The following is a 27,973-nucleotide window of genomic DNA, read 5'->3' as shown; positions in this document are numbered from 1 at the left end:
CGGGCATGTCTGGGTGAACTCCTGGTTTGACCTGGAGACTTCCTTTTTTTTCTTTTTCTTTTCTTTTTTTAACCAGCATTAGGGAATTCCTCACCAGCTTGTTCTTGCAGTAGCCAGGCCAACAATGACAAGAATGTGGAAATCAGCTAAGCAATTATAGTCACAGTGGTGGTTAACAGCATCCCTTCATCTGAAACAAATCAGTTACAGTCCAGCGAAACCTGCTGTACCTAGTGCGTCTACATAATAGAACCCTTGTTGTGCGTTTTCAGAGTGTGCCAGATCACTTAAACAGGGTGGAGGAGAGGCAACAGGAGAGAAATTTTAGGTTTTATTACCCAGAGACACAGAAACCTGGCTATCATCTTATTTTAACCCCCTTCCACAAAGAGAAATCTGCCATTGTATTTATAAAGGTATTTCTCCAGGTGCTGCAAAATGTTGTAGGTGTGAAGCCCAGGAGCACAACTTAGAAGGAGCTGTGAACAACAGCGATGAGAGGTTGCCGAGGTAGGAAAAACCAGCTGAGAGACTTAAAATTAGTTGGAATTCCTCTGACCTTGGTCACCTGAAAATCTGCTGTATTGTCCATAGCAGTGGTGTTTAACCTGTGAACGCTGGGAGGCTGCGAGCTGCTGCTAAGTGTGTCTGTGAAGGGGGGTTAGGAGCACACGTGCGTGTCTGCTAAACAGCAAAGGCTGGTGAGGGGTCTGGAGAACAAGTCTTACAAGGAGCGGCTGAGGGAGCTGGGGCTGTTTAGTCTGGAGAAAAGGAGGCTGAGGGGGGGACCTTATTGCTCTCTACAACTACCTGAAAGGGGGTTGTAGTGAGGCAGGTGTTGGTCTCTTCTCCCAGGTGACTAGCGATAGGACAAGAGGCAATGGCCTCAAGTTGCGTCAGTAAAGGTTTAGATTGGATATTAGGAAAAATTTCTTAACTGAAAGAGTGGTCAGACATCAGAACAGGCTGCCCAGGGAAGTGGTGGAGTCCCCATCCCTGGAGGTGTTCAGCAAATGTGTAGATGTGGCACTTTGGGACATGGTTTAGCAGGCATGGTGGTGTTGGGTGGGTGGTTGGACTGGATGATCTTAGAGGTCTTTTCCAACCTTAATGATTCTATGATTCTATGAAACGTTGTACAGACAGTTCTAAAGACATGTTTGCATGTCGCTGGAAAATTTTCAGTGACCTACAACTCAAACAAGACTACACAAACGCAAGAAGTTACGGTAGGCAGAAGCTTGTAGAAGTCAGCTGGGAGGTATGAGCAGCAGTTTGGAAGCCCTGCCCTAAGCTACGCTCCTGTTAATGTCAGCACCGACATACATCTTGTGCAGAATTTGATCCTTGGTGTTCCCTGACCTGAAAAATCGTCTTCTGCTCTGGGAAGTGAAAGGCATGAACAGTCCCAGGCTGCGCATCGCAGAAACTCCTTATTTACGGGGCTTTTGTTGTCGTTTTGTTGAAATGAGGGGGAAGATGCTTCTTCAGTCTTTTCACAGACTTAGTGACTGCTAGCAGGTTTGGGAAGGTTCTGCAGCTGGGCTCGGCAGTGTCCGCCCGGCAGTCCTGTAGTTAATGCAGCTCATGCCTGCTATTGCTGAATTTGTTGTTGGAATTAGTCTGCAGTCTGTGCAAGTCTCTTGAATATGAAAACAAGCTGGTTCAGAGTGAACAACAGGGTTCTAAATGGGAGTGCAGTGTGAACTACAGTAGCAGATTTTCATGGATTAATGGCCAAATTGTTGTCTCATTAAAGTCCGATGGCAAAATTCCCGTAGGCTACAGTAGGGAGAGGGTTTGACCCTAAGAAAAGATTCCATCTGAAGGATTTGAGCACCTCCCAAAAGCCAGTTATTAAATCAGCAGCACCGTAATGACTGAGCTCAAATTTATTTCAGGAGAAGGAAGGGCGGTTGGGAGGTCACTGAATGGTCGCCGTGCCATTTCTGTGGTGACATGATTGCAGAACGCGGTGCTGGCCTGTCTGCAGTGCTGGCAAGAAGGCTGAGATGAGACGGAGCATGAAAGAATCGCCTTGTAACAGATGAAAAGAAGCCATTTCCATCAGCCACCTCGTCAAGCAGCTCGGCAAAGCGGAAGGAGAAAGGTCCCTTCTGGTGACTGACCTCCACCACGTTTCTCTGCTTTCAGTGCCATCAGTAGGCACCGCCTGGCTCTGCTCCAGGCGCCAAGGAGAGCTCCAAGTAATAAAATATTTGCTGGCAAAACCACGCGGACAGAATGTGCCTGTCTCCGCGGTACAGTTTAGTACCTGTGCATCGTTATTTCCTCTTCCTCTAAGCAAAAAAAAAAAAAAAATCAAGAGAAAAAAAACATTTACATGGCTCTAAGTTTAAGGTGTGTTAGGTATTCTTTTCTTTTTTTGTCATTCCTCTTCATGGTTGAATAGAAGAAACCAACTAGCAGAGGCTTTCCTGAAATGCCATTTTGTCTTAAGCACTTCTGCTAGGGACACTAGCCTCCTAATTAGCAATTCTGGACTCTCTCATTAACAAAACAATGGATGCCAAGCACATGCACATCCTCTTAATATGCTGGGATGCTTTGAGCCTTAGAAATTGCAGACAGGTCTCAAAATTAGAAGGTGAGGAACTTGGTTGTCCAACAGATTGTACATTTAGAAAATGCAAAGTGAAACCCTGTAATGGAGGCACCTCACCGGTTACAACACCGTGGTGCAGAAGCAGCATCCAGCTGGAGTAAATGGGCTGGAGGGAAGTGCTGGCTTGCCAAGGTGAGATGGGCTGACCTGTAACAATCAGGAAACCTGATTTTGTGTTTTTTCTTTGATTTCCTAAATGTTCTTTCTTCTTGGCTAGCAATGCTTATGCATGTGTTTGTCTGTAAGGAAAATCTGCTATCAGAAGGCGACCCTACCACTTTGTTTGGTTTTGCTTAAACAGTCAGGTAGCTTGTCTAAATCCATTCATACATGTTCGTTTTTTCCTTTTCCAGATGCTTTTACTCTTATATTAGGGCTATTTGGCTAGAAATTAGAACTCCCTTTGAAAGCATTTTTAAATAGCTTTTTTTTTTTTTTAAATAGTCAAGCCCCCTTAGGATAATTTTGTTTTATTCAAAAAAGCAAATTTGTAAAATAAATAAAATACTAATAGCCACTAGAGAATCTGTAGTTTCTTGTCACCTTTCCAGTCAGATTTGTGGATGTGTTTAGATGGCGCTGTGTTAAATCTGTGGGATCTGAACACAATGCAAATTAGAGACCTATCCTATTAATATATCTTTGATAATCCCACTAGATCTCTTTCTGCATCTATAAGTACCTAAATACCCCTGGAAAAAATGGCCGTGTTTTCATTAAGTAAATGAAAAAAAAAAATTCATTTTCATTTTGGGTGAGTGAGTAGATTTGATTCTTGATTCTGTTTTGGTGAAAGAATGGAGAAGTAAAAGAAGTTCTCCTTTATCAAATATCAGTTGGTTTTCCAACTTTGTGGCTAGCCCAAATGGAGGAAACATACTGCACCTGCTAGCTAACTCAAATCCCAAGATGTTAAGATGAGACATTTCAGAGCAGCAGAAACGAAAGGATTTATGTTTGGAAGAGTGTACTTCATTGGCATTTACTGCATCCAGTACCTGGTACTGGACTTTGACTCTGTTGATTTTATGTAAGTTAAAAAAACATCAGTTTTCCTGCCAAGAAACATAGCTTAATAATGTAACATTTATTTTGTTACAGAAGTTATATTCCTTTTAAAAACCTTAAGTCTCTAATATCATAGAATTATAGGATATCTCAAGTTGGAAGGGACCCATAAGGATCATCCAACTCCCTGCTCCTCACAGAATCTCACACATTTAATGGGGTTAAACCTTGGTATGTCTCACCATGGCTTCAACTTTCATTTAAAGGAGGTTTTATTTTTGAATAATAATGGAGTAGTTGTCATTATTTACGTTTGTGTTTTTGTCTAGCAGACAAATCCCAAACACTTATCGTATCTGATCCGCTCTGGAATGAAAACGAGTTTTGCTGAGCAATTCACTGGAGCCAGGGTTTTACCGCTGGAGTCCAACTTGTCTTAAGCTGGAGAGAAGGGCTAGGCTAAGTGCTAAGCCAAACCCTCCGGCGAAGGAACAAAGAAAGCTTAGTCCGCTTTGCTATCCCTTTCAGTGCATACAGGGTATGGTTTTGCACGGCCTAGATGCCAGCTTGATGATCTCCACCCTAGCCTGCTTCTGAACAACAGCCTGCGTTAAGCTCAGAACAGAACTGCCAGCCTTGGGCGGAAGAGACGGCTTTCAGACAAACTTCTGAAGTTGGCTTTCAAGTTTCCATGTTTGCAACTTGTTCTAGCAGAAGGATTAACTCAGCGCTTTTGACTTTAGATCCTGTTAGTTGCTCATCTTCAGCCTTCGTATCACTGCCTGTAATCCTGGGGCTCAGCCACGGAGACGCTGCCCTCGTTCCTTCATGGAGTCCGGACTCAGTTCATGGTTAGGCTCTCCTTCGCTGTGCTTTGTGTTTTTGAAGGGTTGAGTTGACAGAGCTTTAGCAATTAAAGGTTGGTTTGAGCTGTGAGAGGTATAGTTGCTGAAGGGAAAGGCTTTCGGTCATTTCCAGAAGGCCACACACTGCATCTACTTGACTTTGACTGAAAGCTTCTTCCGGAGCTAGATATCCTTGGCAGCTTGTATGTAGCCTGCGCACAAATTGCCCTGGGACCTGGTGCCTGCCCTGTCTCAGAAGACCAGCTGCTGCGATGGTTCAGAGACCAAGCTCTATACCAGAATTCTGTCGGTGTAACCAAGGGCTCAGTCCATTCATTTCTTTAAAAAAAGCAAGACCCAAGGTTTAACGTTGCTGTCTGGAAACAAGTGTATACAGTTGAACATGCCTGCCCCTCTACTCCTCTCTGGTGAGACCCCCCCTGGAGTCCTGCGTCCAGCTCTGGAGCCCCCAGCACAAGAAGGACATGGAGCTGTTGGAGTGGGGCCAGAGGAGGCCCCAGCAATGATCCAAGGGCTGGAGCACGTCTGCTGTGAAGAAAGCCTGGGAGAGTTGGGGCTGTTCAGCCTGGAGAAGAGAAGGCTGTGGGGAGACCTTATTGCGCCCTTCCAGTATCTGAAGGGGCCTGTAGGCAAGATGGGGAAAATCTTTTCAGAAGGGCTTGTTGCGATAGGACAAGGAATAGTGGCTTTAAACTAAGTGAGTGTAGATTTAGACTAGATATAAGGAATAAATTTTTTGCCATAAGGGTGCTGGCACAGGTTGCTCAGAGAGGTGGTCAATGCCCCATCCCTGGAAACATTCAAGGTCAGGTTGGACGGGGCTCTGAGCAACCTGATCTGGCTGAAGATGTCCCTGCTCACTAGGTTGGGCTAGATGGCCTCTAAAGGTCCCTTCCAACCCAAAGCATTCTCTGATTCTATGATTCTTTGTAAAGCTGGTGGACTCATGGCAGCCGCTGTCCCAAAGGGAGCACATAGCTGCTCTCTGCCAACTGGAGTTATTTCGTGGTCTCCAAATCAGACTGCATAGAGTTGCCTAAGACAGCCCAGAACAACAAACGTGTGGGAGCTGTCGTTACGTAAATGTGAAGGATCCTCTGTATTTATTGCTGACATAATTTTTTCACAGAACGTTTTAATGGAAGTAACCCAAGTTACTAATAACTGTGAAAATAACCAAACTTTGGTAGCAAGTTTTCTTTATTGTGTGGTGAGGTAGCAGTAAGGTTCATCCTGCAGGTTTGTCATGGATAGTATTTGTTTCCTTAGTTTCTGACACTCACACATCTACTACCAGCTAGAAAAACTAAAAACCTTGCTTCGGGAAGTCATCGGAGGAAATACGATGACGGTGTGAGACTGCTGCAGCCTAAACACGGTGCTCACTGACATGCTTGGAAGCTCTGAATGAGACATCCTGCAAATAGCAACTTCGACAAGATAATCTGGCATTAATTAGCAGCTCTGCCACTTAACTTATTTGCATTTTCCTTGAAAGAAAATCAGAAGAGAGAGAGACGGGACTGAATGAGCCAGCTACATTTGTGCTGTAATAAAGCAGTAGGAGCTGCTTTAGGAGTGGAAACACAGCTGAGCTTGGAAGTGCCGGTGCCCCGGTGACCTCCCCTGGGAGCTCCCCTTGGGCCCTGGGGGAACGGGGTCAGCTCCTGTGTCAGTGCCTGACCCTGCCGTGGGGCTGGGGTGTCCCACGGGCTTCCTCCTGACCATCGCGTGGTATTGCAGAGCTGCATGGTTTGTAGCCCCTTACCTGCTCATTTTCCCCTTGCCAATCCCATTCTGCTTTTTTTTTGGTCACAATTTTTTTGACAGAGAGGCGTAGGAAGTGTGTCTAGCTAGTTTCTTACCCAGACAGCTGGACTCACTTGGCACTCGGAGAGCGTGATACTTCTGGTGACATTACAGCCTGTCAGAGCTGAGGGATACGATGATCCTCTTGAATCACTGAGTGTAAGACAAGGTGGCATTAACAACTGCAAGAGATGTTATGCTCAGGTACTCCCCTTGCTGCCCTGAGTATAGCTTCCCAGCAGAAAGCGTTTTCCTCAAACAGCCCCGGAGGTTATCAGCTTGCAAACGATCTGCGCGGCTCGGTGAAGGAAAAGCCTGCTGCCTCTCACTGACATCTTGTACTGAGCTCTGGGTCCGGAGGGTCTGGACTAGCACCCTCCCGTAGAGATTGTCCCTTCCTCGAGCAGAGATCTGCTGGGGTTTGCCAGCTACTCTACTGCTCTTACACAACTTTCCAGACACAAGGATTTAGTATCAGGCACGTACTACTGAAATAATTACAGAGGTGTGAAGGCACAAGCGAAACACTGTGCTGTTCTTCTTATATTGCTGTTAGGTTCTTTCAGCCAACAAAAGACGCTGTAGGTTTGCTTACACAGGCATCGTGACTGGGACCCCATCTTTAGGGATCCCGGACCTTTGTCCAGAGCATGGTTTCTACTGCAGAGGCTGTTGGTGTGGTTGTATGCCCATCCTTAAGTAACTGTTAGGTAACTCCCTGGGGTGCTGTTCAGCTTCATCCCTTCTCTCTGAGAGCATCCTTTAGTTCATCGACATCAGTAGCGGATCAGGCAGTCAGAACTGCTGACCTCTTCTCCTGGGTTGGGAAAGGATGCTGTCGTGTGGCAGCAAGGCAGAGACACAGCCGGAACGTCGTGATGTTGGTTGATGGCTGACCTGGCAAAGTCAGCACTTCTGCGTACTGATGGAGCAGAAGATAAAGCTTTTTTTAAGCACGCAAAAGGCGTGCCTTACGGACATGTCCTCTGACAACCGTGCTTTTATTGTAAAGGATGATAGAGTGTGACTGCTTATGTTTTGTTCAATGCTACACGTAATGGTAGCCCAAGAACTTCAGGAGTGAGTGCTCCCTCACTCAGATTTTATGGATAATGTGATAACTTCCCAGGAGGAAGGCACTTGTGTCTGATAAAACTTCCTATAGCCACTGAGAAATGACGAAATCGTACTGACACTGAAGTGTAGCCCTGTTTTCCCCAGAGTACAGACTCATGGAATGCTTTGGGTTGGAAGGGACCTTAAAGGTCATCTAGTCCAACGCCCCTGCCATGAGCAGGGACATCTTCTACTGGATCAGGTTGCTCAGAGCCCCGTCCAGCCTGGCCTTGAACACTGCCAGGGATGGGGCATTGACCACCTCTCTGGGCAACCTGTGCCAGGGTTTCACCACCATCATCTTAAAAAATGTCTGCCTTATGTCCAGTCTTAACCTACCCTCTTTTAGTTTAAAACCATTACCCCTGGTCCCATTGCAACAGCCCCTACTAAAACGTCTATCCCCATCTTTCTTATAAGCACCCTTTTTATTTCGAAGGGTTGCAGTAAGGTCTCCGTCTGGCTTTTCAGCTCTGAATATTCAGGGCTTCATTAATTTCAGACACTAAGCAAGTTCAAAATCATTTTACGTTTGCTTAATTCTGATGTTGCTGCAGGACTGTGGTGTCAGGCAGAGAATCAAAACCCTGGACTGAAACCTGAGTTTGAGGGGTCTGTTCCCAAAGATGTGCACGGTGTCATCAGCTGGCTTTGAAGAAGGCAGAATCAGTGGCCATCCTGTTGTCCTGCATGCAGATCTTTCGCAGCAGGTCAGAAGTGAAGATCGCTTCAAGCTTCCCAGTCTTTGCAGACTCTGGCTGGCTCTGCCCCCAGTGCTCCCCACTTTGCACCTTCCTCTTTCAGCAAGGCAGGTATCAATAAGTTGAAGCCCACCTTTGAGTGGCAGGTTTGAAGGTTTGATGCATCAGCTGGTGCCTCCTAACAAGCAGAGGTGCACCAGCGAAATCAATGCTGTAGCCATTGCCTTCTCCTGATCATCTATATAGCACATTATTTTGGGATAACGCTTGTGCATTCAAGGAGCCCAGACTGCGTTTGTTACCCTCACTGCAGTCACGCTTCATCTTTGCGTCATTTAGCCAAATTGTTTCGGTTACAGAAGAATACATGTTCTGTTGGAGGAAGGAAGCTGCCGTGCTGGCCTCGGACAATACTCGTCTAAGCTAGGAGAGGCTGGAGGTGGACAGGCAGCAGCCATGCCAAGAACAATATTATTTACATTTCAAGCTATAGTATCTAATGGAATCAAGAACAAAATCAGTTTTTTTCTAAACTCATTTGAAGGTTTGCCAAAGGGGCGATTCACAGCTTCCTAGTGACAATGAACAGTTCAGCTGCCTCGACCCGCATGTGGTCACGCATCTCCAGACTGACAGAAATACATTATAACATCTTGCTGCAGTTCCTGTTCCACAGAAATGTTTGTCAGGCAGCTCCGGGAATCAAAAGGGTTTTAATCTTTAAATTTCATCTCAGAGTAATTGTACTTCTTTTTTTTTTTTCCTGAACTTGGATAACTTGTTTCATACTGCCCTTGATTAAAAACAGTTGGAAGAGGAGGATGGGAGTTTTCATTTTCAAACGTTTTTGGAAATATCTCAGAACTTTATCAGTTATTTGCTTTATAGTCCAGTGTAAATATCTTTCTAGTGCAGCGGGTGCTTTTGAAAGTGCAAATGGTTAAGCTCAGTCTCAAGAAAGTGTTGAAAATTAAAGCACTTAGATGAAATTAGTGGTGTTTTGTCACCTGGAATATATGGACAGAGTTCTACTCACACCATATGGAAAAAATAGAGCTCAGATTCTGAGGGGCAAAGAAAAGACTGCATCATTGGAAGAGTATTTAGAGGTCCTGGGGGAGAAGTTTGATAGAAAGGTTGTATCATTTTGTATTTGTGTTATTGTACAAATTGAAGTCCAGATGCTCTGGTATCGGGGCCAAACATGCCGAGTGCTGTGCATTCAGCTGCGTGTAGTTTAGAGACAGCTCAAATCAAGTTGACAAGAGACCAGGACAGCAGGGAGAGCGCACGCAAAGGTGATGAGAGCTGTAGACACGGAAGGTCAGACTGCACGTACGTGAGCCCTTCATGCATCTTCCTTTTTCCTCTCTGCATTGAAAAGGAAGAAAAAGCTTGAAGTAAAATACTCAGACGAGGAGGAGGATGAGGGGCCGGGTCAGAGGGTAGTCACGGTAGGCTAGCTGCTCTCCTGGTGATGCCAGAAGTAGTTTGGACTGTTGGATGACTGAGCTTAGCATTTAAGCAAAACATACGCTTGGCGAAACAACAGCCCCTGAGGTCAGCATGGAGATCATCTCAGGGCTGGCTGGAGCCTGCGCTGGAAAAGGACGTGTTTGTGCTACGGATATATATATGTGTGTGTGTGTGTCTGTTCGTACATGCAGCTTTAGCTGTCTTTCAGTGTTGAAAAGGGGTTGGTGAAATATGGTTGTAGAAAGGCTGGAGCAAAGAGAGGGAAGCAAGATGCTCAGTGCCTTGAGAGACAAAAGAAAAGACCATCGGAGGGGCTGAGTCTGTGGAAGGCTGAGAAGCGGGAAGAAAAATCCCATCATGGTGTGAGGCACAGCTAAACTCTAAGGTGAGCTGCCGAGCGAGGACAGCACGAAGATCTCCCGCATTCCAGAGGGAAGCTGGACACTCCCGAGAGCGCTGAACGTCTCCGAGCCGGTGCGGAGCAATGCCAACAGGCACCGCAAATGGCAACAGTGCCTCGGCCCCGCGCACGTGATGATAGCTGCAGCTCCCTGCTGAGCCCCAGCATTGGCTGACTGAGTTGAAGTCCATCAGTGACCTCGCAGTGTGGATGGGCTGCGAAAGCGGTGAGAGGGAGACAAAAGCAGGGCGAACTGCTCAGATGGGAAATGGAGGCTCACACGGATTTCTTGCGGGATGCTCTGTTTACCTGCGTGGTTACTTGTCTTCAGGTGGTGGTTGTATAACCGGAGGAGAGCTTGGTGGTGTTATTTCTAGTGCATTTGTTTTACTGCGATGACAGATTTCTCATTTAGAGCCTTCTTTACTTCTCATATTCCTAATTTTTGAAGGAAAACATTGACTTTCTCTAGAATCTTTTATCTGAGGGAGTATTGGAGTGTTTTATAGGCATCTCAAATAGCCTGTAGTGCTCTGAAGCAGGCAAATGTTACATCTGGACATATGTACCATACCAGCATGGGCAGCAGGGCAAGGGAGGTGATTCTGCCTCTCTGCTCCACTCTGGTGAGACCCCACCGAGTTCTGTGTCCAGCTCTGGAGCCGTCAGCACAGGGCAGACCTGGAGCTGTTGGAGTGGGGCCAGAGGAGGCCACAGCAATGATCCAAGGGCTGGAACCCCTCTACTGTGAGGAAAGGCTGGGAGAGCTGGGGCTGTTGAGCCTGGAGAAGAGGAGGCTCCAGGGAGACTTTATTGCAGCCTTCCAGTACCTGAAGGGGCCTACAAGAAAGCTGGAGAGGGATTTTTTACAAGGCCCTGTAGTAATAGAACAAGGGGCAATGGTTTTAAACTGCAAGAAGCTGTATTTGGATTAGGTATAAGAAAGAAACTCATCACCATGAGGGCAGTGAGGCCCTGGCCCAGGCTGCCCAGAGAAGCTGTGGCTGCCCCCTCCCTGGCAGTGTTCAAGGCCAGGTTGGATGGGGCTCTGAGCAACCTGGTCTGGTGAAAGGTGTCCCTGCCCATGGCAGGGGGGTTGGAACAAAATGGTCTTTAAGGTCCCTTCCAACCCAAACCATTCTGTGATTCTGTGATCTCATTAAACAGCTATCAAAATTGTGGTTCAGAAGCCAAGCCTGCTTGTCCTGGATTAGATGGGAATGAGCAGAGAGCATCTGGTACCGCTCAAGAAGCTGCTGCTGATGGTTCCTTACTACAGAGTTTTGGTAGAAGAAGCATACAAGGATGCATGTATGGTACAGTGGAGAAATCATCTCTGATAAAGTCAGTAACAAAACTACTCTTGGTTTCAGTAAGATTAAACTTCTATCTAAGCGATCTCCATGTGAAGCAGGTAGTTCTATGGCTTAGGCAGTGCTTTCCAGTGGTGTTCAACCAACCACAGCCATCAGCAATCATCCATGAACTGCAATCCAGCTCCAGCCTACATTTGGAGCAACCTCATTTGCTGGAGTGGCAATAGCAAACGAGATACAAATTGCAGAGAGACTCCCATCCTCCCAACCCACAGCACGACGCAGTTTGCGTGCGAGCAGTGAGTGCACAAGCCTCTTTTTGTGCAAGTTGCTGGAACCTCAAAGGGAAGTTAGTGCTCGCTGTAGCACTGATCCCAAATTATATGCAACTACGGTTCACGCAACCAGCTGCCCGTGCAGTGGGAGAGGTTTCCAGGCATTGTAAAACTGGCTTCTCAGACTGTATTATCTTAATGTTTTGGATCACATTTAAACCTTTAAAATTGCCTTGATCTTTCTTTTCAGACATATTAGCTTGTCCAAGTTGAGGATGAGGGCTGGTTTTCATAGACTTAGGAATGCAAGCGTTGTAGTTTATGCTTAATTCTTCCTGCCTAGGAAAAACATATTTGGGAGAAATGTGTGTCTGCAGCGTCACAGAAACTGCCATACTCTGACGGAAATACTGGGTTTTGTGCTTGGCAAACCTGCATAAAACTGGTTTTACCCTGCTCCCTCTCCCCATGAGGTGAAAGAATAGCATCTCCCCCAACCCCAGCTGAGATAGCCATGTGGACTATGAGCTTCTCATTTCTATCCTGGACTAGCTCATTTTACTCGCTAATTGACGTAAAAAGCTGTGACAGCGGTAGGTGTAAAACAGATGTGGAATTACACAGGAAGGCTGGGAATTGTGTAGAGGAGACACCAGGGTGTCTTCATCTTCTTGAGAGTCAAGAGGGCCAATCCACTGGGATTTGTGCGCCGAGATCACGTGGGGTATTTTTGAGAGGGGGCTGAGAATTTGAGGTTTGCCTCCGGAATCTGCGCGTGTACTTGGCTGTAGCACAGAACATGAAGTCCTCCTCACTGCTCGCTCCATCAGGGCTCCCCTCTGCACCCAGGACTTTGCTGTACATGAAGAGGCCACCAGCGGGTGCTTAGTGTGTTATGCACACCCAGGCAGGAACAGCCTTTACTCTGCTGGGTGCGTGTGTGCGTGCACCATGTGTCAACCCCATTTTGGACTCTGTGCTTCTCTGTTGCTCCTAATAATTTCGCAGGATTTATCCTTTTTTTTTTTTCCCTGTTACACCAAGTTTTTCTGTAGCATGGCAGTCCTATTCGCCATGCAGTGATTTTACTCTTCTCCTGTACTGAAAGACACTGAGGCTTCTATTTAGACACTTCATGCATGTAAAGACATTTGTGAATCTAGTCAAAAACAAAAGAGGTGTCAGCTTAATCTATTTCTTACTAAAGCCAAAGAAGTGTTCTCATTAGCTTGGCTAGAACTCTGTGAGGATCTCAATATTGCTTTTGTGGGAAGAAGGAACGCATTGAATTTGGCCCAAAATTTGAGTTTCTTAAAAAAAGTCTGTATCTTGTCACCTCTTGGCATTAATTGTCTGTCTCCACCTTTCCTATCTATAGAGCAATGAAGCTATATTTAACCATCTGCAAAGTTCACAGATCCTTCACACCACCAGCCTGGCAAACCAGCTGTTCTTCGGGGAAGTTTGTCTAGCTCAGCTTTAAAAATCTGTTTTTCTCAATGCACCAGAATCTTGTTTGCAGACAAAACACATATAATTTCTAGCATATGGATTTCTTTTTTTTTTTTTTCTATGGAGGAAAAATTGCTACCCTGGAGGCTGGCAAACTGTAGTAAATATTGCTAGTAATGAGTTCTCTGCTAAATTCAGTACAGAGCTGTACCCCTGCAGGCTGAAATCACAGTGTAGGGCTTGAGGAGCTTTGCATTGAAGTTCTTCCTGTGGATTAAGGAATAAAACCCTGAAGACATTTGGCTTACGAGATTTATTTATTGAGGTAAACCTCCTGTAAAATGTGGGAACAGCATGGCTTTGCTTCTTCTTGCCTGTGATCCTATCACATCTTGCCCGCCACATGCCCATCAGGGGTGTCTTCATTGGGAAAACATTTATTTCTGGGAGATAAACTGTGCAGGATCAGGTCCCTGGTCAGTAAGGATTCTGGCGGACAGTTGTCATATTCCAGTTCTGATCACTCTTACATTGGTGTAAATCAAAAGTTGTAAGACAAGGTAAAAATGAGGATAATAATGGAAATATGCCCCTTTAATCCAGTGAAAGGAAGTTACTTGCACAAAGCAAAAGTTATTGGTGAAACCTTATTAATAGTAGGGACAACTCATCGTGTAATTGAATTAGTGGACCTCATTAAAGATGGTTCCCCAGGAACAGAAACAAACATGAGTTGCTTAATTATCTTTGTCTTGGAGGTTTTTTTAGTGTTCCCAGGCTCTGTGGGAGAGGAAGGAACAACGATATGAAAGAATTAGAAATCCAAGATTATATCACTTTGAAACAAAGGGGATGGCCAAGAGTGTGGGATTTTTCAGTCAGTGACTTTGAACCCAGAAGGATGCAGAGACACTGTGAGAAGAGTTTGTAAATCGCAGTCAGCAGAAGGTTTGCCCAGCAAAAACTGCTGAGAAGGCACAGTGGGGAATTTTTCCAGGTTTCAGAGAAGACACACTGCATGATGTCTTCCCCATACCCCAAAGCATCACGGATTTGGGTTTACTCCACGCCTAAGAGCACAGACACATACAAGTCTTAGAATCACAGAACCATGGAATCACAGAATGGTTTGGGTTGGAAGGGACCTTACAGATCATCTCCTTCAAACCCCCTGCCATGAGCAGGGACACCTTCCACCAGACCAGGGTGCTCAGAGCCCCATCCAACCTGGCCTTGAACACTGCCAGGGAGGGGGCAGCCACAGCTTCTCTGGGCAGCCTGGGCCAGGGCCTCACCAGCCTCAGAGTGAAGAATTTCTTGCTTATATCTAATCTAAATCCACCCTCTTTCACTTTAAAGTCATTCCCCTTTCTCCTATCACTACACACCCTTGTAAAAAGTTAAGGTAATAAAAATAATAAATGTAATAAGCTACAAGACACTTTAAATGAGAAAATAAAGGTTTAACCCTCCAATGTGCCTCCTTCCCTCTTTTTATACAAATAATATATTCAGTACAGCTTTTCCAGGGTGGGATGCAGTGCAGGACAGGACCTGTGGCAGTCCGTCCACACCAGCAAGAGAAGCTTGAGTAGCTGAGAAGGAGCACTGTCAAGAGGGTTGTCGAGTCAGCCGTAGCTGAGAAGGCCGTAGTAGAATCTGACCTTTCCAGAAAGATCTTTCAGAGTGTAGAAAATTGATGTTTTCTGCTGCTGCTGTCTGCTCCCCAGCCTGTGCGTGCAGTCTCAGTGGGGATTAGTTTAGCTTCTGGCTCTGACCCCTTACAGGAGGAACTTTAGCATGCAGATAGTCAAAGTACATCCTGGCTGTAAAACTGGACAGGTGCCGAGATCTGTGGAAAACACATTACAGGAAAAATCTGTACAGAATAAGCTTACGAAGTTCCCTGACTATTAGGACTTCCCTGGCATGACTCTTCATATCCTAGTTATGAAGGAGAAGCGGATGCAGCCTCTTGCAGCCGGCAGTGGTGATCCCTGTTTGTCTGTGTGACCCCCGTGTCCCCTTCCAGCACGCTGCTCTTACCAGACTAGGAAAGTCCCTCTTCCAGGGACTGTTTCCAAGGGGCTGGGAGATGTTCGCTGGTCCTTGTTTGCTCAGCTCAGAGATTGTCAGAGCGCAGGGATGTGGAAAGACGCAGTACGCCAAGGCTTTGCTCCAAAAAGGTGCTGAGCAGCTGGAGGTGTTTGAGCTGCAGTGGGCTCTGCTTATTCTGCACTAGGTAACGCCTAATTCAGCCCATGATTAGGTGCCCACTGCCTTAACAGTTTCCTGGTACCCTAGGAACTACCCTGTTGTGTCTTTGTTCCCACCTACACAAGTATGATCTATAATGAGTAAATTAGAAGGCTGAGCCACGCCTGCATCCCTCCTGCTTGCATTCATCCCTGAGTGAAACACCCGCTTCTCGCTGCTGGAGAATTCGGGCGGTGATAAAACTAATTGTTATCTGTGAATTGGCTTTGCCCTTCAGTTTCTAAAAGAAGTGGCTTTTATGGGCTGGAGCTGCAGAGAGGGAGCTGCCACACAACAGACCTGTTGCTGTCAGCGATAAGAAAACAGAAGCATGCGAAGTTCTTTGCAGCAAGCCTTTTTCAGCAGGAAACCCCTCACTTAGCCCCCACGTAGCGTGAAGCCTTGTCGGCAGCTGATATTTTTGCCTTTGTTTTTGGGTAGTGACATAGCATCTGCCCTCTCCATGACAACTCATTTCCCACACATTTTAAAATGAATCGGAGCACCTGGCTTTAGCTCTGCAGGGCTGTGGCTCACCATCTAATCATTAGACCTTTCAAGACCAGAAAAGGAGCGGTACAATATGGCTTTCAGGCAGTTTAAAAAAAAAAGAAAAATCTAACCCTAAAAGCTTTAAACAGAGCAATACCTCAGTGAATTCCAGCTTTTGATCGGGGGCAGAATGTGTTTCCAAATTCATTTCACGCTGCGCTGTTTCAGTGAATATAACCGCTTCACCCAGGGGTCCTACTCCTAGACCTTCCCAGAAACTTCAGAAAGCAGCCTGCAAAGTTAAGCCGGGCAGTTTCTGCTCCGCTCCCGGCCCTGCCACAGAGCCACTGTGTGGTGGACCAGCTCTGGACTGAAAAGTGGTTTGGAGATTTAACTGGTTGGGAAGGCAGCAAGCTCCTCTTCGCGTGTGGCTGCGATCGCTCCAGTGGGCAGATGCTGATACCAGTACAGCTCACGTGGACGCAGCAGCTGCCAAGTGTGGTGAGCTAGAGACTGGGTCTGTTGGTGTGGCTGTGCTTGCCTCTGGGCTGTTAGTGGCACAGCTGTGGTTGTGTCCAGACAGTTTAATCTGCTCTTGCAACCCGAAAACGTGCATCCCTGTGCATGGATCTCCCAAATGCTGAAGATTCAAGTTCAGAGACTGCAGTATGCGGTGTCTTGAAATAGTGGGTCAGCGCTGGAGAAGACCAGACTCCTGGCACTGTGCAGATGTAAACGAGCCAGAAATTAAGCACCAAGCAGAGTCGTGCCCCAGGCTTGCATGCACATCCCGCCCAGCCCAAGTTACACAAAAAAATCATTCTACAACCCCACACTCACTTTCAGCTCCATTCAGCCTTATTAACTATTACATTAATTCCCAATACCACTTCAGGAGGTTTCCCAGCACGCTGCTGAACACTGTTCAGCCTGGGGGGTTTCCCCCGAAAAAACCAAAAAACGCCAGCGAGGCTGAAGGTCAAGTGGCCAAATGCAAGTGCTTCAGCGTCGTGGCGGCTGGAATTCCATCACGGCCCTCTCATTGCCCCTGGGTGCAGGGAAGCTGGATGCTCCTGACCACGCTGGCTTGTGGGAGATGTCATCCAGCTAGAGCCCAGCCCACTGGGGAAAAAAAGAGGAGATACTGATGGGCACGCAGACCGCTGTTTCTGTAGGGCAGCGTGGTATTATTGTGAATAGAAATCAGCTGAAACGCAGAAACTTTTTCTTGTGTTGGGTGTGTGATCGTTTGACAAAATATTGAAAGTTATCACTGTTTTAGTGGATAGAAAATAACTGAGAGGCCTTTTTATCCTATTGAAAAAGTGCCGCAAGAAGATTTTTAGTGGTTGGGGGAAGCAATGCCCAGGATACTGTGTTTCTGTCTTTTTTGTCTCTTTTAGAGGAGTGACCACCACTGGCTTACTTTTTTTTGCTGAGCTTCATTTCTGTCCCAGGGGCTGAGCTGGGGTCAGGTCTGTGACCCTGATCAGCCAACCTGTGATGTGACTCTCTCTAGACAAGCGAGCAAAGCATTTGCTGCCAAATATTTCTGTCTCCCATTATCTGTCCTCCATGTTCAGAGGTCACAGGAAGTAAACGGTTGGAAATTGTATCTTTTTTTTTTCCATTCATTGAAGATAAACTTTGACATTCGCAGTAGCTGTATTTTCCCTGCCATGATACAATATTGTCAGCATGAAGCCAAATATTGGAGCTGATGCCCAGCGTTGATCTTAGTCTAGTATCTGAGAAGTCTCCAGTCTGGAGAATACAGGCGGTTGCAAATTTTCTGGTGAGAATGTGTTGGGGTTTTTTATAAACTCAGAAATGATGACTGACAAAAAATTCAAACGTTATCGTGTGGGAACGTACCAGTTCTGCTGTGAAACTCATCTGCGGGAAGGCTTCTCAGGTCCAGGAAGGAAATGTCAGTCAGAATTGTCAGGCACTCCGGCAGAACCAGCCATGGCCTGCCTACAGCATTCACCAACGACCGCAGAAATTTCCGTGCCCTTTTTGGGTTTGACAGCAATGTCTTGACCTCCTGCCTCCCGGGCAACTGCTGACTCCTCGTCTGCTGGCTGGGAGAGGAACGATTTCTCTCTGCCATGTCCTTAACATCAAAGTTTTCAAAAATACTTGGCTCTATCCTGATACAGAGCAGAAAAAAACTATGAAAACTCTTGCAGGATAAAGATCGTTTTCTTCTCAGATGTCCTGGAGGCTGAATAGCTCTTCCGAAATATATGAAGACTTCTTTTTTTTTTAAATTTGTGCTAGTGCACAATTTACTAGTAAAGGAAGGGTCACACTATGTACAGAGCATGGATCTGGCAGACAGGAGAATCGGTTTCAGTCCTTCCCTCTGGCCTGTAGCGGGTTACTCGTCATCGCTGGTACTCTGACAAACATTTTCACCAGCATCTGCACCACTTGGAAGTGAGCGGCTCTTCCAGCGGTCCGTCCCCATGGCTGCATGTCCCGACTGGCTGCCCCCAGGCTTGCCCATGTCTTTAGAGCCATCTCTGGGGTGGCATCAGCCAGGGGAGCTGCTCGGAGCTCAGAAGACCCGGTTATTCTTAATCCAGGTACTTCTTCCCGCTGATGAACCATGTGAGTGCACACGTGCTTGGGCTGGCACAACACCGGGAAGGCACGGGGACAGGAACAAGCAACGGGAGGCAGGGGAAGTCTGCCAAAATCAAGTTCATCGAGATATGTCCTCACTTTTTCTTGTGCAACATTAACAACGGTCATTTGTCATAGAGTTAACAGCAAATCCATGGAAGAAAACAACAGTTTAACAGCTGTGTAGTCACAGAGCTGCTCATTAAGATTTTTTCAAGCATTTGTCTGTTTGCTTGAGTAGATGGAGACCAATAATTACCGATTTTGAATATTTTACTGCCAGCTGTTCATCAAGATATGAATCAGTTGGTTAGTTATGGGTGAAGTTTTCATTAGGATTTAATCTCCTTAGATGCTTCTGAAAATCTCTCGTTCTATCCTGCTGTCTAATCCGCTATCAGCATGGCAGAAATCCCATTAAATAGGGACTAAGACCTTTTATAATCTTCTTCCCAGGCTGCAGAATGCATTTACCGTTGCTGTTCATTGGGCTGACTCCCAGCACAGGCTGCTGCTGGTCATCTGGAGCATCAGCCCTGCATGCACGGGAATGGGACACACTCAGGCTTCTGCCTAGGAAGGATGGAATTGTCCCACAGAGCAGGGTTATCCCACGCAATCCAGCATTCGAGCTTCAGCTGTGGGCCAGTGTCAGCTACTTCATAAAACTTCTGGCACTCTGTGTGCTCCTTGAATTAAAAAAAAAGGTTTACCACTGAGAAAGCATCCTACATGTCGTGTCTGTCTTCTGCATGGCTAATATGCCATTAGTACATAATTGTGTCTGGTGGAAAACTAGAAGGTAACTGAAGCTGATGAGTTGGGTATGCTACAACGAGTTGATGAATTTGGTATACTACCCAGTATCCAAATCTAAACTTGGCTAACTGGGGATTAACAAATGTGACGCCCATCTACGATGATGTAAGGAGGATCTGGGGAACTAGAGGCCTGTCAGTTTGACCTCAGTGCCAGGAAGGTTATGGAGCAGATCATCTTCAGTGTCATCCCATTGCGTGTACAGGACAACCAGGTGATCAGGCCCAGCCAGCATGGGTTTATGAAAGGCAGGTCCTGCTTGACCAACCTGATCTCCTTCTGTGACAAGGTGACCCGCTTAGTGGATGAGGGAAAGACTGTGGATGATGTTTACCTGGACTTTGGTAAAGCCTTTGACACTGTTTCCCACAGCATCCTCCTGGAGAAGCCATGCTCATGGCTTGGATGGGTGTACTCTTTGCTGGGTAAAGAATTGGCTGAATGGCCAAGCCCAGAGAGTGGTGGTGAATGGAGTTAAATCCAGCTGGCAGCTGGTCAGAAGTAGTGTTCCCCAGGGCTCAGTGTTGGGGCCAGTCCTGTTTAACATCTTTATCAATGATCTGGATGAGGGGATTGAGTGCTCCCTCAGGAAGTTTGGAGATGACACCAAGTTGGGTGGTAGTGTTGATCTGCTTGAGTATAGGCAGGCTCTGCAGAGGGACCTGGACAGACTGGATTGATGGGCCAAAGCCAGCTGTATGAGGTTCAACAAGGCCAAATGCCGGGTTCTGCCCTCGGGTCACAACAACCCCATGCAACGCTACAGGCCTGAGGAGGACTGGCTGGAGAGCTGCCCAGTGGAAAAGGACCTTGGGGTGTTGGTTGACAGCCGGCTGAACATGAGCCAGCAGTGTGCCCAGGTGGCCAAGAAGGTCAACAGCATCCTGGCTTGTGTCAGGAAAAGTGTGGCCAGCAGGAGTAGGGAGGTGATCGTGCCCCTGTACTCGGCACTGGTGAGGCCGCACCTCGAGTCTGTGTTCAGTTTTGGGCCCCTCACTACAAGGAGGACATTGAGGGGCTGGAGCGTGTCCAGAGAAGGGCAACGAGGCTGGTGAGGGGTCTGGAGAACAAGTCTTACGAGGAGCGGCTGAGGGAGCTGGGGCTGTTTAGTCTGGAGAAGAGGGGGGTGAAGGGGGACCTTATCACTCTCTACAACTACCTGAAAGGAGGTGGTAGCAAGGTGGGGGTTGGTGTCTTCTCCCAGATAACAAGAGGAAATGGCCTTGATTTGTGCTAGGGGACGTTTAGATTGGATGTTAGGAAACATTTCCACACAAAAGGGTTGTGGAGCATTGGACCAGGCTACCCAGGGAAGTGGTGGAGTCACCATCGCTGGAGGTGTTTAAAAGACAAATAGATGAATCACGCACTTAAGGACATGGTTTAGTGGTGGACTTGGCAGTGTTAGACTCAATGATCTTAAAGATCCAAGCTAAATGACTCTATGATTTTGTGATTCTAAACCTGATATGTGATTTGTAAATGGCTGTCAGAGCTGAGCTTTCAGGAGGGCCATTGAAACTAGCAGGAGTGAGCTAATTAAACTACGAAGAAACCAGGGCAGTAGTATAAGAAAAGTGTAAAGTGAAAGAAACCCTAAGAATGTCTACACTATAGCGTTGTATACACTACAGAGACCAACCAGATTCAAATGGCAAAAGGGCGTGAACCGTCAAAGCCCTGCTGGCACTGGGACTACTGGTCGGGAAGCTGGAGGGTCTGAGGCTGAGCCCCGCGCTCCCGGCAGCCAAGGACTGCCTGCCAGGCCTCGGGGGCTGCCGCCGCCGGCTTTCCTCTTGGATGTCCTGCCTGGTAGCGCATGGCGTGCCGTTTGAACGTGCACTCCTCTTGTCTTCCCAGGGAATGGCCTTTACGCTTGAAGAGAGGCTGCAGCTGGGGATTCATGGCCTCCTTCCTCCGTGCTTCTTGAGCCAAGATGTTCAAGTCCTCCGTGTGATGAAAAACTACGAGAACAAATCTAACGATCTAGACAAGTACGTCAAAACCATCTTATTTCCTTCTCCCTCCCCCTTTCATTTTCAGTTCTGTAAAGCCCTCGGGAAGACTTGGGGCACACAGCTTTGCCTCAGAGTCCCTGTTTTCCAGCTGTCCATATTCTCCAGCACCAGGAGTGTTTGTTCTGGCCTGTCTGCTGTCACCTCAGTTACATGCCATCCTGGTCCCAAAGCAGCACCAATATTGCTTTTTTTCTACCCCTGCATTGCTGGAGAGCTCTGGTGTTAGCCTGGCAATTCACTGTACTTTGGGTACAAGTGCACAACGACGACCAGTCCCTGCCTCACAGTGCTGGAGGCAGAGCGAACACATGTGGTGCATGTACCGATCTGTATGCTCATTAATATATTCACTGAAATACTGGATGGAAGCACAGAAAGAACCTGCCAACTGGTATAAAAAATAAAAGAAAAGAAGTAATGATATATAATGACTGATCTTTCTGTTCCTGAGCTTGCCTTGTGTCCGGTATTGTTCCTCAGGGTTAGTGATGGAAGATGCTGTGCGACCGTCGTTGTGACGGGCGGTGGGGTTTGCATCTCCATCCCTCTCAGCTGCTATTGATCTGGGGGCAGAGGCAGCAGGACTCTTCCCCCGCAGAGCAGTTCCATTGCTTTGGTTTTTCTCTGTCACAAATGCCTGTGTCCATCTTGCAAATGACATATTGTTGGCAGCGTGCGATGCCTTTTTGAAGCCACGCTGCGAGATTGGGCGCTGAACACAAAAGGGAGCTCATCATTATGTTCATACAGGTTTTTCAGACAGAAAATCGTTTGCAATCTCTCTTTACTTTTTGAGTTTTTCATTCTGCTGGCTTCAATTTGACAAATTCAGTCTTAGCCAATGAAGCATTTTCAAGAAAGAAAAATCTTTGGAGAAATGTAACATATTTTAAATCCCTAAGTGGTCATACAAACCCAGTGAGGGACGTGTAAGTCTGGAGAACACTAAGAATACAAAGTTGATTTAAAATTTTCATTTTCTTAAATTAATGTCTTTTTCTTTTTTTCGGATATGGAATTTAGCTATCATAATTACCAATTAAGTAATTGAGGATGTGGGATAATGTAGAGAGAGGTTTTGTGGAATTATTTTAGGAAAGACAGTGCTTTGAAATGTGCGTGTTAGCATTTGCATATATGCATCTTTCATCTTCTAGATTGCAAAATAAATTCTGATAATAAAGATGATGTCCCGCTCTGTCCCAGGTAGCCCTGAAGTCTGCTTTTGCCCTTGTCCATTGCATTTGTTTCTAATGCAAATTCCGAATTTCTGAGTGTACACATGGGTCTGACTTCCAGCTCTGCCGAGTCTTTGTGAGCTGTTGGTGAGGGTGGCGGAGCCGCTGGGGTCCTCGGGGAGGTCTTGCTCCAAGTATCTGCTCACGATGGAGCACTGAGGAGTGTCAGGGCTTGGGAGAGCTGAGTACGTACTGAGTGAGCCAGCTACCGCTTTTTATCAAACTGCTGACATCCATAAATGCTGATATATATCTGTTTTATTTTACTTGTAAGGTATATTGTTCTTATGACATTACAAGACAGAAATGAGAAGCTTTTTTATCGAGTGCTGACCTCCGACATCGAGAGATTCATGCCCATCGTTTACACCCCAACGGTTGGCCTCGCTTGTCAGCAGTATGGCTTGGCTTTCAGGAGACCGCGGTGAGTGATCACACTGTTCTTGCCCCTTTTTTTTAATTCCATGTGAATGTTTCCTTTGTATCGACAGTCCATCTTCATGTGGGTGGCCCGAATCATCTAAAACTCAGTCCTTCATCGGAAGACGGCTCAGTAAGCAGCCTCTTGTGTGTACCTTTGGTGATGAGCTGGGGAGTGGAGCTCTGCCTGCTCCCTGCGAACGGCGAGCGGAGTGGGTTTGTTCTCAGCCAGTACTGTACGGTCTGTGCAGCTCAGCTCCAAACAGCTCTGAGCAGACGGCTGCACCCCTGCCCGTCCGCTGCCTCAGGAGCACTGCCTGCCTGCTGCAGGGCGGGCCTTGGAGTCACCGCTGGATTTTGGACACGTTGTGCTGATGTGGAACTTTTGTGTGCACTTCCACAAACCATCCCGCAAGAAGCATTTTCGTAGGAGGTGATGCCCTGCGTCAGTGCTGCTCAGAACAGCTGCTGTGTAAATTCATGCAACGTTAAACACTGTGCATCATGTTGGAAGGCCCTGTTCTGCATCATTCTTGTTAATTACTAATATTTAGATAAAGCCCTCATTAGCCTTCTGAAATGCATTTTAGTCCTAGCCTGAAAATTCAATGGTAAGGTTCCCTTTTCTCTGCAAGCTTTTTATTTTTTGTGTCCTCAAAATGTACCAGTGGGAAGATAAAAACTGTAGATTTTGCTACAAAAACATGCAAAGTGACGGAGTGGAATAATACTGGTTTAAAAACATTTCACAAGCATGAGGTTTAACTGCAGTTTCAGCTGAGAGTAGTGTTCCGTCTGAACGTGAGGAAGAATTTCTTCCCTCTGAGGGTGACAGAGCACTGGAACAGGCTGCCCAGGGAGGTTGTGGAGTCTCCTTCTCTGGAGATATTCAAGACCCACCTGGACAAGGTCCTGTGCAGCCTGCTGTAGGTGACCCTGCTTCAGCAGGAGGGTTGGACTAGATGACCCACAGAGGTCCCTTCCAACCCCTGCTATTCTGTGATTCTGTGATTCTGTAATAGGTGGGGCAACTGAGGCAAGTTCTACTGACTGACCCAAGGTCAGACCTCGAAGATGTAAGGGCTGTGTAGGCAGATAACGGATAACGTATTACGGATCCGATTATCTTGGCAAACATGTGTGATTCCTGCTTGTCATCAAAATTTCGAGCAAAGCCACTGTGTTCCTTCACATGAGCTGCTCCTCAGGATTGCTTTTTGGCTTGTGTCTATCCCAGGTAATTACATTCTGTCCCTGATACCCAGCTTCTGGATCTGCTGGGCTATGGTGACATCATTCATCTAGGCAAGCCTTGATCACATCCCCTCCTCCTCCTCCTCAATGTGTAAGAGGAAACCAGAGAAGGAATTGCCCTTTGTGCAGGGGGAAGGTGCTTACTTCTTCTGAGCAGGGGAGAAGGTAGCAGAGGTAAAAGAGCCCAGACTCTGTCCCCGGGTGAGCACTGTCAGGAAGGGAAGAGCACGCTGCTGGGTCTCAGCTGCTCAGGATTCACAGCAGGTGGGTCCTGCTGCACAGCCACCGTGTCCCTGTCTTCAGTCTGCCTTTGCCGTGCAAGAAGTTCAAACGACATTTGGGAGCTTCGCCTCTTGTTTTCTGTCCCTGTTGTTATCCTCAGGAGTGCAGGGGTGTCTTTCCTATGCCGGACTCTTTCTGCAGTGGTTGCTGTTGGAGAGTTCCCCTTCCTGTAGCTCACTTCTTTCTCATGTTTCAAACGCACGGTGTCTTACCAGTGTGGTAAGCACATCTGTTCTCCTAGACTGACAGTTTCGCTGGTGAACTTGGGTTTGGAGCTGTTCTGGATTCCAGCCCGTGGCTTCCGCAGGAAAGGGCAAGCTGTCATGCCCCGAGTACACTGAATTTCCTGTGGCAGGGCATTTGTTTCTCTGAAGAGGGAGAGTGAATTTCAGCCTACCTCAGATCTGGTTTTAGTCTAGGTTGTTTTAGCAAGAGTGGTGTTTTTCCATAAAGAGAAGAGCTATTATATCATGTAAACTGATGAGATTAAAATGAGGAGCATTCGTGTGTGCTTTTTTTGTAGATCTGACTCGTATTTTCTTGCAGTATATATTTTCTTTCCTGGAGTGTATTATATATGTAAGGGTTGTCAAGCACTGGAACAGGCTGCCCAGGGAAGTGGTGGAGTCACCGTCCCTGGAGGTGTTTAAAAGACGTGTAGACATGGCACGTAGGGACATGGTTTAGTGGTGGACTTGGCAGTGCTAGGTTAACGGTCAGACTTGATGATCTTAAGCATCTTTTCCAACCTAAATGATGCTGTGTACATCAGGAGCCAGCCTGTGAGACACTTAGTTCAGGGTAGGATGCCAACACTTCGCTAAAATTGTTGGGACCTGCAGATTTGGGGAGCTCAGGAATTAAGATCTAAGTTTGTATTTCTAGATCTTCTCATGTTTGTTATCCTAAGCTGCACTTTCAGTCTGAAAAGGTGATTTTTCTAACCTAATTGTAACAGAAGTTGTTTTGAAGGAAATGACGCCCACAAGAACACGTCACCCTTGTTTTAGGTAGAACATAGCACCTGGAACCAGAGAGGATGACCAAACCAGTCAGTTTGGCTCTGCTGTCACAGGAAGTCGTATCATATAATCCTCTTCATTAACTGGTGATGGCTTGTTTTAAAGCTGCAAGAAAGCTGCCCTATGAAGCCCACTCCAGTACTTGACTGTCATAAAAGTAGAAGGTGGTTTTCCCCTAGTATGTAACCTAAATGTTCTTTGCCAGTGTCATCAGGGTAGAAAACTGGGATCACGTTCAGCCTGGTGGTTTTCTTGCCTGTAGTTCTTGCAGTTCTGCCCGCATTGTCCCACTCGGGAGTCTCCGGTTTGGCTACATTTCTCCTGAAGTGCACCACGGAAGAGTGAGCACCGCTTTGCCACGGAGGACTGGCAGTGCCGAGGAGAGCAGGGCAGTCAGATTTTAGCTTTCGCTAACGCATCCCGGTGTGCCCCCGCCTTTTGTGGCATTGTCTGACCGGTCTGCTCACTGCAATGCATTTTGACATCTTCTCCTTGTGAACCTTTGCTTTGACACGATTACCCCGTCAGATATGTGCCACTCCGCAATTGTGCTTAGCATTTCTCCTCGCTGCATGTCCTGCTGTGAACTCTGTCCTGTTGGTTTTGGCTCATCTCTCCAGTGAATCACGGTCTTGCTAAATGTGTCCTCTGGAGGGTCGTGCTTCCCAGCCCAACCCGTTGGACAACGGGGAGCTGGTTTGAATGTTTGATGCAGCAATTACCTTTTCATCCAAACTGTCACATTTAATACTGTTGATCAGGCAAGGGAGATGAGATACCTCAGTTTTAAAACACAACGTGGTGTTCCAGTGTGGATGAATGTGCACATATAGCACAGCTTATGGTGAGGAGGGAAGCCTACAGAATATTATACAGTATTTCTGCGGCCACAACAGCAGCAATTAGTGACCTGTGGGCACAATAAACTTCTCCCCTCTGTTGAGATCTTTCTCAGCCCCATTAGTGCTTGGCTTCATATTTGAAGGTTGAGCCTGGAAAGATTAAAGCACAAATAACTTGCTTACAAAGCAACTCTTGTACAAGAGCATCTGAAAATAGTCCTTTGAGGTCCAGCAGGGCTTCTCTCATCAGAATGCATTTATCAGTGTTTGCATGGCAGCAGATTTTGTTTCCCAGATACTGCTGTCAGAACTGCAGGGCTCAATGCCTTTTTTACCTTTCCTGGTCTCTATAGACAAGCTCTTGGAAGTGGAGCTTTTACCTGCACTCCAACAGGGCTGGTGTCCGAAGTTCTCCTCCTAGGTCAGGGCTCCAGCATCCTCCTTGCCAGCAGATTTATCTGCTCCAAATGGGATCAGACACCTGCTGTTCTTTCCTTTCAAAAAGTTACACAGCCAGCAGTTTTTAAACTCAGGTTTTCTCTGTTTGCCAGCAGAAAAGCACTACTAGGGAAAAAAAGGCTTGCAACATCCAACTCTTGGCATGCTCATCTGTGATGGCCACAGTCTCCCCACTTCTGCGGGTGGGCCAAGCAGAGCTCCTCTGCCCCAGCCTTCCCCAAACTCCGGCTGCCTTTCTCTTCAGGAGCTGCTTTAAATTCTTCAAGTAGGCTTTCTTTTTCTGTGGCCTCAGACTTTTTCCTAGGTGATGAAGTCTTGGGGTTTTAAAACAGCTGGAACAGAGGTGGAACCATCAAATTATTAGGGTGGAACCATCAAATTATTAGAAATGGCATTCTGGCCCTGTCTCCTAAGAGCTCTGAAGTTTTTGCTGGAAGGTGTCTATGTTGAATAATGTTTTTCCTTTCTTGGTTTCCAGACAGCTCCCTGCTGAGTTACCAATATTTGCTTATTCAAAGTCATGCAATAAGCATTAAAGTCTTCAGGCCAAAGTACAGTGTCATTTTATATTTTGTGGGTTTAAATTAGAATTTATGATGTAATCTGTAAGAACAGGTTGAAGTACCAGGCGGTTTCACCTCTGTCACACTTACGATAAGGACCCTGTCAAAATCAATCTCCATCTTCTGTGATCAGATCACGTTAAATAAGCACAAGGGAAGAGCGACTATGTCCAAAGAGAAGTCTCTCTAGCCATGGACCCTGTCTGCAGAAGTGGGCAGCAGCAGGTACCTCAGGAGGAGAATAAGACGAGGGTAGGCAAATATGCTTGCTTCTTGGGGCTTCTCAGGTCATGTTCCTCCACAGTTTGTGTCTCAGGGTCTTGCAGCTGTAGTTTTATTACAAAAAGTCTGCTGCCGTATTTGTCTTCGCAAGTTCTGGAATGGTTGTTAGGGGACCCAGATGAATTCTTATTGTGAAGGCCAAATTTTATTGCTGGAAATAGTGTCCCTGGATTGTGTAGGTGTAATTTCTGGTGCTCAAGGGTGGCCCAGACTTAAAGGAGATTTCTTGCAGAGTTGTAAAGCTTCAGATCCAGTGGCTGAAATACAGAGCTTTGCAGTCTGTCTCCTGCGATCCATCCCTGGTTACTCAGTGCTCCCTTCCACCACCCTCGTGCCTGCACAGATGTCCA

General features: G+C 46.7%; 1 protein-coding gene across 1 annotated transcript in view; it reads left to right on the top strand.

Moving 5' to 3' along the window:
- The window catches only part of ME3 (malic enzyme 3), a 139,065-nt gene that overhangs the window by 56,537 nt on the left and 54,555 nt on the right, over positions 1 to 27,973 (top strand). The window contains exons 2-3 of the mRNA XM_075417156.1: positions 21,104 to 21,237; positions 22,774 to 22,923. Of these exons, the coding sequence (XP_075273271.1) occupies positions 21,104 to 21,237; positions 22,774 to 22,923 (284 nt within the window). The remainder of the gene's footprint in view (positions 1 to 21,103; positions 21,238 to 22,773; positions 22,924 to 27,973) is intronic.

Source organism: Opisthocomus hoazin, chromosome 1 (assembly GCF_030867145.1).
Source record: "Opisthocomus hoazin isolate bOpiHoa1 chromosome 1, bOpiHoa1.hap1, whole genome shotgun sequence".
Lineage (NCBI taxonomy): Eukaryota > Metazoa > Chordata > Aves > Opisthocomiformes > Opisthocomidae > Opisthocomus > Opisthocomus hoazin.
Note: the sequence above shows the minus strand (reverse complement) of the source record. Positions and strands in the feature narration are given on the sequence as shown.